Below are 13,174 nucleotides of genomic sequence, written 5' to 3'. Positions count from 1 at the left end.
TTTCTGTGACTGTGTATTTTCGCTCCGACGAAGATAGCTTCTGGGAAAAATAACTGATCGGGTGTTCTTCTCCCTCGATGTCCTGCGTCAATACAGCACCAATCGCGACATCGCTAGCGTCGCATGCTATTGAGAACGGTTTTGTGTAGTCCGGCATCGCAAGTACTGGCGCGGTGACTAGAGCTGACTTGAGTTTGAGAAAAGCTTCTTCTGCTGCTGCTGTCCATCGAAATTTGATCCTGGCTTTCGTGAGCTCCGTGATTGGTGCAGCGATTCGTGAGAACTCTGGAATGAAGCGTCGATACCATCCGCATAAGCCTAGGAATCTTTGAACTTCCTTTCGTGTGCTTGGAACTGGAAATTTGACGATGCTCTCCACCTTTTCCTCGTCGACCCTCCATCCTCCTTCACTGAGAACGTAGCCCAAATATTTTATGCGCTGGCGACAGAACTTGGATTTTTCCGGAGAAATGGTGAGATTCGCCTGACGTAGTCTGGTTGCCACTTCCTGAAGAACTGCTACGTGTTCGTCAAACGTTTTGGAGCAGATAATAATGTCGTCCAGATAATGAAAGACGAATGGTTCCATGTCCGCGAAAAGATGTGTCATTAGTCTTGCGAGTCCTTGACTTGCCGTACAGATACCAAAAGGAACAACCTTAAATTGGTAGTGACCACGGGATGGTACAGTGAATGCTGTTAAGGGTCGTGACTTTTGTTGGAGCGGCATTTGCCAGAAGGCATCCTTCAAGTCAATTGAAGATATGTACAAGCATCCTCCGAGGTTATTGATGATTGCGGAGATCTGCGGTATCGGATAACCTTCGTTCACCATGATTGAGTTCAGGTGTCTTGCGTCTAAACATACCCGGTATCTGCCATCTTTCTTCTTCACCGCTACCAGTGGATTGTTCCACGGTGAGAACACTGCTTCTTCAATCACGTCTAGGGATAGCATTCGGTCGACTTCTTTGTTAACTTCCGCTAGGACGTACTGCGACATTGGGTAGTACCGTTGTTTCCTTGGTGGCGCATTTCCGACGTCGATTTGATGTTCGTAGATCTGCGTCCTACCTAGTTTACCCTCTTCTGCCTTCGGAAATATGTGTACCACTTGGTCTAGTCGCTTTTGCTGTTCTGGTGAAAGCGCCTTCATCGGTTCTGCATCTTGTTCAATTTCATTGTTCATTATCGAGAAGCACACTGCCTTGACGCCAAACGTTTGCCAGAAGTTCATGCCCATGATAGCGCAATCTGGCAAGCTAGGCACGAGTAGAACCGGCAAAATTTCGCTTCGATTGTTGTACGATATTGGCAGACGTGTGAAGTGATTGATCTGGTGTGGCGTTCCATCCGCTGTCTTGATCCCACCGTTCAGTGCTTCTTTTCGCAGTCCCAGCTCTTCTACGATCTGTGCTTTACTGCCACCTAACAAAGAACAGTTTGCGCCACTGTCTAACAAAGCTGTGACTTTCTTTCCAAGAACGTCTAAAACGGCGTGTGGACGATTGTCATGTCCGGGATTGACAATGATAGAGTTGATGTCTTGTAAATCGGGAGGTTGATAGCTGTGTTACGAAGAATCTGGCCCTCCATCTACCACCTCCTCGCTGCGGCGTTTTCCGCTTCGCTGTTACAAACAAGACAGCTGCGTAACGTGTAACCTTTTCGACCGCATCTGTAGCAAAAGAGAATTGCCTGTGCCTTCGTGCAATCCGGAAACCTATGCCCCTCCTCATCGCAGTTCCAGCAAAGCGCTGAGCGGTACGCTGTATGCTGAACAGGATCTAGATCGTACATGTTGCTGCCTGCTTGCTGAAGCTGCTGGTTCTGGAGCTGTGGTTGATAGTGCTGTTGGAATTGCCGTTGAGGCTGCTGTTGTTGAAGCTGCTGCTGTTGAGGCTGCTGCTGTTGTTGAAGCTGCTGCTGTTGAGGCTGCTGCTGTTGTTGAAGCTGCTGCCGCGGCCCCCATTTAGCTTGCTGTTGCAACGGATGTTGTATTCGATAGTTCTCCGCTTGACTGCCTTGCCGATTCACCAAATTGTTCTGACCTGCCGAAGTTGTGGGCGATTGTTGACGCTGTTCCGGTCGTTGAAGAGAGTGTTGCTGCTGTAGTCCTGTATTGAAACGATTCGATCTGCGCTCCAGTTGAAGCTTCATGGCACAAACTTGCTCGTACAGCTGGTTGAAGTCCCCTTGCAAACCGTTTGCTTCTTCTGGATCCACTAGATCTGCTTCAGTTTGGATAGCTGACGTTGAAGCCGCACCTTGCTGGGCCTCGTTCTCCACCGCATGTACTCTGTTGAAGCGTGGCTGTTGTATTGGAAGCCGATGCAATGGTGCTGAGTATGATGTGGCTCCGTACAACTGCTCGTCCGCCTCCACTGCTTGCAATCTCCCGAAACGCTGCTGCTGGTGTTGCTGCGACCGACTTGTTGTTGCTGGTGTTGCGAAGTTCGGTTCTAGTAAGTGGTTGTGCGGAATTGGAATTCTGCGCTGCTGGTTCAGCAATAGCCTTGTTTCGTCGAAGTTGCTGCAGACGTTGACCAGGTCCATCAGTGTCTTTGGCTGAGCGGCTGTTACTATTGTTGCATAGTCCATGTTCATATTTTTCTTGACTATGAACAACTTCTCCTCTTCCGTAAGTGGTGGATCGATGAAGCGGAATAGTGTAGAGATGTCACGGAAGAACTTATCGAACGTTTCGTTGGCACCTTGAAAACGAAAGCTGGCTTCTAACCTCATCTGAGCGTATCCACTAGGCAGGAATTCACGTCGAATTTCTTGTTTAAATGCTTGCCAGGAATACAGGCGACGTTGGGCAAGTGCTCTGGAGTACCAGTCAAGGGCGTCTTCAAGCAACAGGTGCTTTATGGAAGCCAGAAGTGTCTGATCGTCGATTCCCTCTGATCTGGCAAATGTCTCCACTCGGTCTAGGAAAATGTTGAGGGACGTGGTGTCCTTTTCGCCTCGGAACTTGAAAGGCCAATTGTGAATCGCCTTCTGCATCCGCCTGTCGTAGTTGCTACCACTTCGGTTTGTAAAACTGTCGTTCAACTGCTGCTGCCTCCTTTGTCGTTGTTGAATGTCGAGCCGCAGTTCGTCCAGAACGTTCACAGCAGCTAGACCAGCCGAACTACCCGACCTCCGGATTATTATTTCCTCCGAGTCCCTCTGTCCTTGTCTGCCTCCTTGAAACGGAAGAGAAGACGGCTCAACATCCGCTTCTTGCATCCGTGCTCGTGCTCCTTCATCATTTCCGGCTGCTTGTGGCCTCGGTGGAATCGTCAACGCATCGCAGGCATCCCTACTGCTACTGTTCTCTGCCTGGATGGTCGGGACACTAGAAGAAAGACTAGTGTTTTCCGTTTCACTTAGCACCATATTGACTGCACTGTTCACGCACTCTATCTGAGCTAGCAGCGTCTCTACAAGCTCGCACACGACCCTACGCGTTTCCTCTAAATTCGCGACCACTGGAATCAGTGATAATCTTTGCCGGTAATGAAGCAATCTCGATTTCGCGCAAGCCATTTGATCGGCGTTTCTATTCTGGGTAGCTAAATCGACCTGATTCCTCAATTCAACAACTGCAATCACCAGACCTCGATGTTCAACTCCGGCGACATTACGTGTTCCGAATTAACATAAATGGTGTCTCTAAGGGTGTCCTCTTGGACAAGGGCTTTTAACTTGACCACCCTAGCTCTTCTAGAGCATGGGGCTAGATTCGTAACATGGCGCAAGGCCAATTCATATTCCATCTCCTCATCATTAAGATGATACAACTCAATTTGTTTATTCATGATTATTTATTTGGATCAAAAAACCAGATATTTTTAATAATGTGGACTTACAGATTACAAAAACTTGATACGATACGATAATTTAAGCGATAATAATAAGTAAACATAACAGTAGGTTTAACTAAATTACTGTTACAATTAATAAACATACTAATATCATCACAAATACAAATGATATTTTATTTTTCCCGAACAAAACTTAAGCGGTTCGTTTTTGTTGGGCACCATTTATTATGGAGGCATCACCGTGGTCAAAGCCACAAAATAAAGAGAGCAAATTTAATGGAATTTTGTTTATATTGGCGACATTTTTAAGTGGCAACACCCATATTCCCCTTTCATAGTCGTGTACTTACGGCTCGCCTTTCACAATTCGCAGTATGCCTACGTCGAACGAGGACCTTCTTTCTTCGGGGGTTTGCTTGGTGACTTGGCGTCGAGGCCTGAAGAAGCCGACCGTGCACGCCTGCCGCGAAGCGGCCGCCTTCGCCGGAACTGGTAGCCCGACACCGCTTGAGCCGCCGTAGAAGAATGCCGGAATCTGCTGCCTTTGGGCGCAGACCACCCTTTAAGAAAGCGCAGTCGGAGCTGGTCGCCCGACGCCGCTTGAGCCGCTGGAAAAGAATTCCGGAATCTGCTGCCTTTGGGCGCAGTACACCCTTTTGAAAGCGCAGTCGGAGCTGGTTGCCCGACGCCGCTTGAGCCGCTGGAAACGAATTCCGGATTCTGCTGCCTTTGGGCGCAGTACACCCTTTTGAAAGCGCAGTCGGGACTGGTCGCCCGACGCCGCTTGAGCCGCTGGAAACGAATTCCGGATTCTGCTGCCTTTGGGCGCAGTACACCCTTTTGAAAGCGCAGTCGGAGCTGGTCGCCCGACGCCGCTGGAAACGAATTCCGGATTCTGCTGCCTTTGGGCGCAGTACACCCTTTTGAAAGCGCAGTCGGAGCTGGTTGCCCGACGCCGCTTGTGCCACGGGAGATGCACGCTGGAATGTATTTTGCTCAGAGCCGCTGTCGGAGCGGGTTGCCCGACGAAGCTTGTGCCACGAGAGATGCACGCCGGAATGTATTTTACTCAGAGCCGCTGTCGGAGCGGGTTGCCCGACGAAGCTTGTGCCACGGGAGATGCACGCCGGAATGTATTTTGCTCAGAGCCGCTGTCGGAGCGGGTTGCCCGACGAAGCTTGTGCCACGGGAGATGCAAGCCGGAATGTATTTTGCTCAGAGCCGCTGTCGGAGCGGGTTGCCCGACGAAGCTTGTGCCACGGGAGATGCACGCCGGAACTTGGTTTTGCACGGAGCCGCTGCCTTTGGGCGCAGACCACCCTTTTCGAAAGCGCAGTCGTAGCTGGTAGCTGGACGGAGCTTGTGCCACGGGAGATGCACGCTGGAGTTGGTGCCACCGGTGCAGTGCTCGCAACAGCCTTGGGACCCGGCGAGGAATTCTCTAAAAAGAAAATGGGGGGAAAAGGGTAAATTATAAATTGTTTGCGACTTCGCTCAAATATCGTATCCGAAAATAATCAAAAATATTAAATGTAACACAATGTTTTGTTGTTGCTTTTACTACATACACACGCACAGCTTGGCCGTGGTTGTTTGCCGGCGGATTGAATTGAAGGAATATTTTTGTTGTTGTTGTATGTATAGATCTGATAGAATGGCAGTGTTCGGGACGGGCTTACGGGTTTGCGGGTTGTCGGGATGGGCACTCGGGGTCTGCTTATCACTTGGATTGCGGGGTGGGCAGATGATCGAGCTTCCAGCGGGTATCAAACACAATTCGGGAGCACCAAGTATGGGCAAAGGGTATTTTCCGGGAAAAACGTTCACTCGATTCGTCAAACGAACGGGAGACGGTAAGATCGTCCACAAAACGCGTGAAAGGCACTTGCGCCGATTTCGGGGGATAATTCACGGGATTAAATAATCTAGTTTTTGTGATTTTCGGGAGCGTATTAAAAGCGCGTGATCGTCTTCTGACATCTTGCTTGTATTCTGTTTTAATGATGATCGTTAGGTTGGTACAATAATGATGGTGGCACGGAAGTAAAAAGGAAAGCACAAAAACGCAAATTCTTATTTTATGGCAAAGTAAACTACAGTCATAGCTCGATTTGATACCTAACATACCGGCCACCTTTGAAATGAAGATATTTCAAACTAATTGAATCTCCTACTTAACACACTGCTAGGCTTAGAACTCCTTCAGGAACTCGTCGCGCCGTCTGGATTTCTCTGCCAATATTGTTTCAACAGCTGGTGATAGTTGCGTTGAGTTTTCGGGTTGTCACGCACATCGGGTTCGGGAAGCGGGCATATCTATTTACGCACCAAAAAGTGCGCGGGCGAAGCGGTTGCAGATCATTGACTGCTTGACATCGTACGGTGCATCGGAAAGCCTCAGCCGGCCACCAACGCGAATCAGGCCTTCGGAATCGAGAAAGGGTGAAAGCAAACGAAGTTGAGATTTTGCTTGGACTGGCTGCCCCTTTCTAAATGCTGGAAGTTCTTCGGGAAAAGCGTCAGCTTGAACGAGCTTTGTTAGAGAAAGCTTTGTTCGTTGGAGCTCACACACGGCGGGGACTGAATCGGGAACGGGCTGCTTTCGGGGATAGGCGTTGTTGAAACAGCGCAAACAGTAGGCAACTTTGCGCAGCAGCTCTTGATGCGACGAAAACTTATCGAACATGTTGTGCGGCGCAGCCACAGCACTCAGAATGGTCGTCGTTTTTTGTTCGATTTCTTCGGGGGAAGCACAACGGGTAGGGACTGTTTTCGTCAAGTTGATACGGGATCGGAAAGCCAAGTGGGAACGAATAGTTTGTTGTCCTCTACCAATGTTTCTCTTTGTCGGGGGTTGATCACTCGGGGAAACGTTGACGTCGATTCGGAAAATATCGGCTTCGATCTCCCAGCATATGCCGAGAATTTTGATCGTCTCCTCAGGGTCGAACTTCAGCGATGATTGTGTGCCCAGTAGCTCTGATGGAACATCGGCGAGAACTTGCAGAGAGTTTGAGCACCACTTATGGAAACAAAATCCACCACGAAGCATTAATTGATCGAGCTCAGTGCGGAGAGCGACGGCGGCCTCGACGCTGCACATAGGAGTACTTTTTTCGCACAGCAGTGGAGGCGTTTGGGAACTGACGGCCTTCATCTTCTACCAACTGCAATAAAGTTCTTGTTGCCAAAAATGAAGACGGGGCGAGACCGTAGGTGACGGTGCGGAGCTCGTACGATCGGCCGGGTTCGTCGGGAGTGAAGCGCCACAGAATGCGCTGAAAGCATCGGTCCGATGGGTGCACCACAATTTGGCGATAAATTTTGGCTATGTCCGCCACCAACGCTATCGGGTAATTTCGGAATCGGATGATGACCGTCAGCAGCTCGTCTTGCACGACTGGGCCAACAAGAAGAGAGTCGTTCAGCGAATGGCCGGTGCTGGTTTTGGCTGAGCCGTCGAACACGACTCGCACTTTCGTCGTCGAACTGGACTCCTTCACGACGGGGTGGTGAGGGAGATAGCATGATTTCACGTTTTCCGATTCGGAGGGAACCAGATCCATATGGCCAAGCTCGATGAATTCTCTCATTAAGTCGTGATACTGACTCTTGAGATCGGCGTGCTTCTCCAGCCTCCGCTCGAGCCAGGCAAACCGACGGAGAGCAGCACCTTTCGATTCTCCCACCATCTGCTCGAATTCGGGGTGCTTCGGGACGCGCACAATGTAGCGCCCAGAAGAGTCACGATCGGTTGTATATCGGTAGTAATTTTCGCAGCTCTGCTCATCGATAGAATAGACGGATCCACCAACATCTTCTATCTTCCAAAACCGGGAAAGTAGTTCTTCTACGGGAACAACTGTCGCCACATGACAAGTTGCCGTAGATTTTTGATTGGCTTGTTCGGCTTTCATGTTGAACTTTCCAGTTGCCAGCCAACCGAATACTGTTTCGGCCAGCAAAGGACCATTTGCTGCAAGCTGGAGGCGACCAGGCTTCAGATAAGCGTAGAAATGAGCAGCGCCAATTATCATGTCTATTTTGCGCGGTGTGCCAAAATCTGGATCGGCGAGAGCGAGATTTTTGGGGATTTTCCATTGGGCAACCGAGAAGGGAATTGCGGGGGCGTCAGTGGTTACCTTCCGGAAGACGAGAAAATCGAGCATCTCGGAGAAATCGCTCACCCGAGATCTTATTTCGGCTTGCACTTCAAACTTCGCACTCGTTGCGGTACCATCTACACCTCGCACGTCGATGTTAACTACCTTACGGGACAAACGCAGTTGCTGACACAGTCTCTCGCTGATGACGTTCGGTTGAGAACCTGTGTCCAGCAAGGCACGGGCTATGTGTTGATGACCATAGGCGTCGACGACGATTAGCACTACTGTGGGTAGCAGCACACTCTCACGGGATGATCTCACGACGGGATTCGATGACAGGTTAGGTTGCGGGTTGATTGCGACGGCAAGTGAGTTGACATTCTCGTGGCGGGACGGGGGATCAGCAGCAGCACGGGTGGATTCAGCTTGACCGAAGTGAATCATCGAATGGTGGCGCATGGAGCAATGCTTGCAGGAAAATTTCGACGGGCACGATCGGGCAAAATGATCACTTCGGAAGCAATTGGCGCATAGTTTCTTTTCGGTTACTATTTTCGTCCGGCCTTTCGGGTCCAAGCTGTTGAAAACGGGGCAGTTGTAAATGCTGTGCCTTTCTTTCTCACAAGCTGGGCACATCGGGTAGCTTTTCGGGTAACCTTCGGAAACAGCATTCGAACTCAAGCGCGGTCCTGGTTTGCGCTGAGGAAAATTTTGAGCGATGGGTTTCGACTGGCTGGACGTTGGCCGATTGATCATGATCGTCTCCATGATTCGGGTTCTCTTCTGCAGAAATTCGATCATGTTGTTGTAGGTTGGATGGGGATCACCGGCAATGGATTCCTCCCAGGCGGTGAGCGATGCGTCATCCAGCTTATCCTCCAAAAGCTCCATTAGAATCGAGCTAAAATAGATCACGGGTTCTCCGAGTTGCTCCAGAATCTTCGTGTGCCTCTGGAATTCGTCGACGATTCGATGAAGCGCATCCACCGAGTTGTTCGGGATTTTAGGATACTTGAGCAGGGCTCGGATGTGCTCTTTTCGCAGAAGAGTCGTGTTCGAGTAACGGGTTACCAATGCCTCCCACGCAACAGAGTAGTTGTTGGCGGTGATGGTAATCGACTGGATTAAATTAGCTGCCTCGCCCTTAAGGGCAGCGCGAAGGTAGTGAAATTTCTGGACGCAAGAAATTTCCGTCGACGAATGAATCATCGACACAAACGTGTCGTGGAACGTCAGCCACTGATTAAAATCGCCATCAAATTCGGGTAGCGTGATCGTCGGGAGTTTAATGTTCGCAAGATGGGCGGGGGCGGATGTTTCATTCGCAGCATATGACGTCGATGCGGTGGGCCCAGACGATTCCGGGATCTTGGAAGCTAGACCAGCTTTGACCCGGAAATAAACAGATTCGGTTTTGCTTCGAATCTCTAGGTTTTTAGTTTCCGCATCTTCCTCCTCGTCAAGCTCCTCGCAGTCCGCCTGCACTTCGTCGAACGATTCCCACAGTTTCTCGAGACGCTCCAAGCGGTATCGAACTTCCCCTTGGTGTTGGTCCTCGACGTATTGATGCAGGAACTGTTCTATACGGTTGATTCCGGCAATAATATTCGCCCTTTTCAGCTTCCTGGACTTCAGCTTCTTGTCGTCAACCATTCTGCCGACGATTATCCGGTTGCAGGAAAGTTGAATCGGAGCTGGTCAACTAAAAGGGTCGAAAAAAGACAAAGAAGTACCGCAAAAGGGGATGGTATTGGATTGGAGAGGTACTCACCTGGTACCTCTACAAATGAGGCCTTTGGTTTCAATAAAATTATCCGGAACAAACGGCAAAAGTATTTCGCCAACCTCAACAGTTAGGTTATGTTGATGACACGCGGGTTCGCAGCAGGACGGGTCGTGATTCTGTTCGGAACGGGTCGTGATCCTGGTCACGGCACCAATGTTCGGGACGGGCTTACGGGTTTGCGGGTTGTCGGGATGGGCACTCGGGGTCTGCTTATCACTTGGATTGCGGGGTGGGCAGATGATCGAGCTTCCAGCGGGTATCAAACACAATTCGGGAGCACCAAGTATGGGCAAAGGGTATTTTCCGGGAAAAACGTTCACTCGATTCGTCAAACGAACGGGAGACGGTAAGATCGTCCACAAAACGCGTGAAAGGCACTTGCGCCGATTTCGGGGGATAATTCACGGGATTAAATAATCTAGTTTTTGTGATTTTCGGGAGCGTATTAAAAGCGCGTGATCGTCTTCTGACATCTTGCTTGTATTCTGTTTTAATGATGATCGTTAGGTTGGTACAATAATGATGGTGGCACGGAAGTAAAAAGGAAAGCACAAAAACGCAAATTCTTATTTTATGGCAAAGTAAACTACAGTCATAGCTCGATTTGATACCTAACAGGCAGAGAGTTCGATACTTTATATCACCACTACGAATTTGTTGTTGTTTTTGCTACACACGCACAGTGCTCGGTTCGCTGGCTGCCTGGTGTTATCCGGTATTTATTTCTATCCTTCTTCGCCTGGTGATGCGATAGGGAGGGACGTGAATTCGTTTTTATTTTGTTCATACGACATACGCAATTCGATTAACTTGGGAGGTTAATGCCGGTGGGAGCAAACCGAATCATCACCGGTCGCGTTATCTTCTTGTACCAATGATGCCTTGTACCAATGATGCCGCCATTGGCACAGAGGCTGAATTGTGGGTGTATAATTATTTTAAAAGTGCCAGTTATAGAAGTCAGACATAAAGCCTTGAATGAAGTAAAATCCTCCAGTTATCAAAATTCATTTTTGAAGCTTAAATATAACTTCATGTTCAACCACACTGACAAAGAAATGTTAGAAAATGAGTAATTACGTGAATGATAAAAACTGATAAAAAATTAAAAATAATGAGTTCAAAACTTTTGTTATTAATATTGAAAGCACAAATCAAATACAAAGTTAGTTAACACTGCGTTTTAAAATTTATTTTTAAAGTTGCTACTTAGAACAATTTTTCAAACTTTTTAGATTAATTTAAAAATTATGATCGATCCAAAAAACATGATTTCATATAAAAAAAAATTATTAAAAGTTTTTAAATTTTCAATCACAGGTTTTTAAGCTTTAAATTACAAGCTCAGAGTATTTTGTTCCTTTTGATTAAAATATTGAGTCCTAGAAAGAACAGAAGGCTGAAATTATGTTTTATTCTTAAAAATTTGGAATTAAAGGCTTATGGTTGAAGAACACGAAAATTCAGAATTTAAAAACAAGGAAACAATTGTTGAAAATATGTCTTAAAATTTAAAAAGTTTGATTAAAAAAAAATCGACAAGTTGATTAGAAAATTGAAAAAAAACTGTACAACAAAATTCGGTAAGTTTATTTGAAAATGAAAAAAATATGGAAATAAAAAAGATTAGTTTTGAAAACAATTCAGGAAGAGTTTTTTTGATAAACATGTTTCACCATAACCATTTTGGTGCTTATTTTTTGAATTATTGATTTGGTAAATAGTGTCCTAAACTAGAAATTTTGTCAAATTCGGCCGAACACATTTAGTTTTGGTGATAAAGAGTTTATTACTATATTTATCAGTTTAAGTGAAATCAAACATTGATAGATAACTGATTATGGAAAAATATCATTACAAATATTTTTGACATCACAGCAGAAAGTGTAAAAAAACTTGATTCTATTTAAAGCTCATCAATTCATATAAAACTTTTATTTTTAAATAATATGTTTTTGATTTGAGTTTTTGGAAAAAAATGTGCAGAAATTTCTCTATAGATTCTTATTTATTTTCAACAGTCATTTCAATAACAAAAGCTGATAGAAATATTGCATATTTAGATTCGGGGAACCCAAATTAGTTGAAATTACCGTTTAAATTCATTGCACGTAAAAAATATAAATTTTGTGGCCTTGTGTAAATTTTTAAAACCCTTTTTTTTAAGTACAGTCCCCCCACAATCATGGGTCACACACAAATATTAATCACCGGCCATTTAAACTGCTGATATCTACTGAACTAACTGAAAATTTTTCATAGTGCTATTTTTAGTTTATCGATAATATCATAAAAGCGCATTAAAAATATTATGTGTGCGCTTGATGCCAGTAAAATTGCTGTTAGAATAGTTTTTATCATAAGCTAATAATTATCTGTTGAACCATAGCAAAAAATTCCAATGTTATAAGGTTGACATCTTAAACCGTTAAGCCCCTTATGCGGGTATTTGAAGAATTCCAACAAAATATATAGGTATCATATAATCAAAAAGGACGAGTCAACGTTTTCCAAATGAAACTGAGCAAAGAAAACGCGAAATTTCAGAATTATTTGCAAAATAATATTGACCCATAATTGTTACAACATCTACCAAATTTCACACAATCATGGGTCACTTTTTTGTTAGCAAAGCAAAACATTTCTTGGTTGCTATAGCTCGACCCAAATGCCCCTTGAATTTATACAATCAAAGAATGCCCCTGAATGTTTGCCAGAAACGCGGTGATTTCCATGTTGATATTCGGGTGTTGCCATGGACTTCTATGTGACTAATAATTGTGAGCAATTTGACTAATAATTGTTACAGGCTACAATTTTGACCCATAATTGTGGTTTTGCAAAACGCTGATTGTTTCGGTAATTACTGTTATTTTTTAACAACACTGACAATAAAAGCTCATTTAAACTTGAAGAGGAAGCATTTAATGACTGAAATTCATGCAAAGCTTGATATTTGGTCAAATAACACCCAAATAAACAAGCATTTTGTGGTGAATCGATACGTTAAGTGGCTAATGATTGTGGGGGGACTGTATTCAGAAGAACAAAAAACACGAAATAAAATTGAGTCTGAAAATGTTTTTTTAAGAATATTTCATATCAACATAACATTTGTTATGACATAAAAGATTTTTTTAATTAAAAAAATGATTCGTTTCAATCTCAATCTTAGTTAGTTAGTTAAAAAAAACCATTCTAAAGACGAGATAGGGTTTTTGTATATCAAGTTTTGAGTTATTACAATACAAAAGGTTGATTGAACTGAAAATAAAAATCTTCAATCAAAGTTAGTTTCAATGCATGAACGTCAAATAATGTCGTAGATCGAAATGTCTCAAGCCAAGGGTGATTCATGTCGAAATTCCGCCGGAGGCGAAAAAAATTTCTGACTGACTGATCAAGTAATTTACCGTTACTACGTATTTTCGCCTCATGTCAATATTAACACGCGCAATTCAAATTACTCT

At 45.5% G+C, this 13,174-nt stretch overlaps 1 protein-coding gene across 1 annotated transcript; it reads right to left on the bottom strand.

Annotated features, from left to right (window-relative positions):
* Positions 1 to 6,877: 6,877 nt before the first annotated feature.
* Positions 6,878 to 9,571, bottom strand: LOC129737856 (uncharacterized). Its single transcript, XM_055729019.1, has one exon. It carries the CDS (start codon positions 9,569 to 9,571, stop codon positions 6,878 to 6,880), a length of 2,694 nt encoding a protein of 897 aa, XP_055584994.1.
* Positions 9,572 to 13,174: the final 3,603 nt, after the last annotated feature.

Source organism: Uranotaenia lowii, chromosome 1 (genome assembly GCF_029784155.1).
Source record: "Uranotaenia lowii strain MFRU-FL chromosome 1, ASM2978415v1, whole genome shotgun sequence".
NCBI lineage: Eukaryota > Metazoa > Arthropoda > Insecta > Diptera > Culicidae > Uranotaenia > Uranotaenia lowii.
The sequence above is the reverse complement of the archived record's forward strand: the minus strand, read 5'-3'. Positions and strand labels throughout refer to the sequence as shown.

Coding starts and splice junctions, on each gene's coding strand:
- LOC129737856 (XM_055729019.1), bottom strand. CDS start 9,571: ATGGTTGACGACAAGAAGCTGAAGTCCAGGAAGCTGAAAAGGGCGAAT.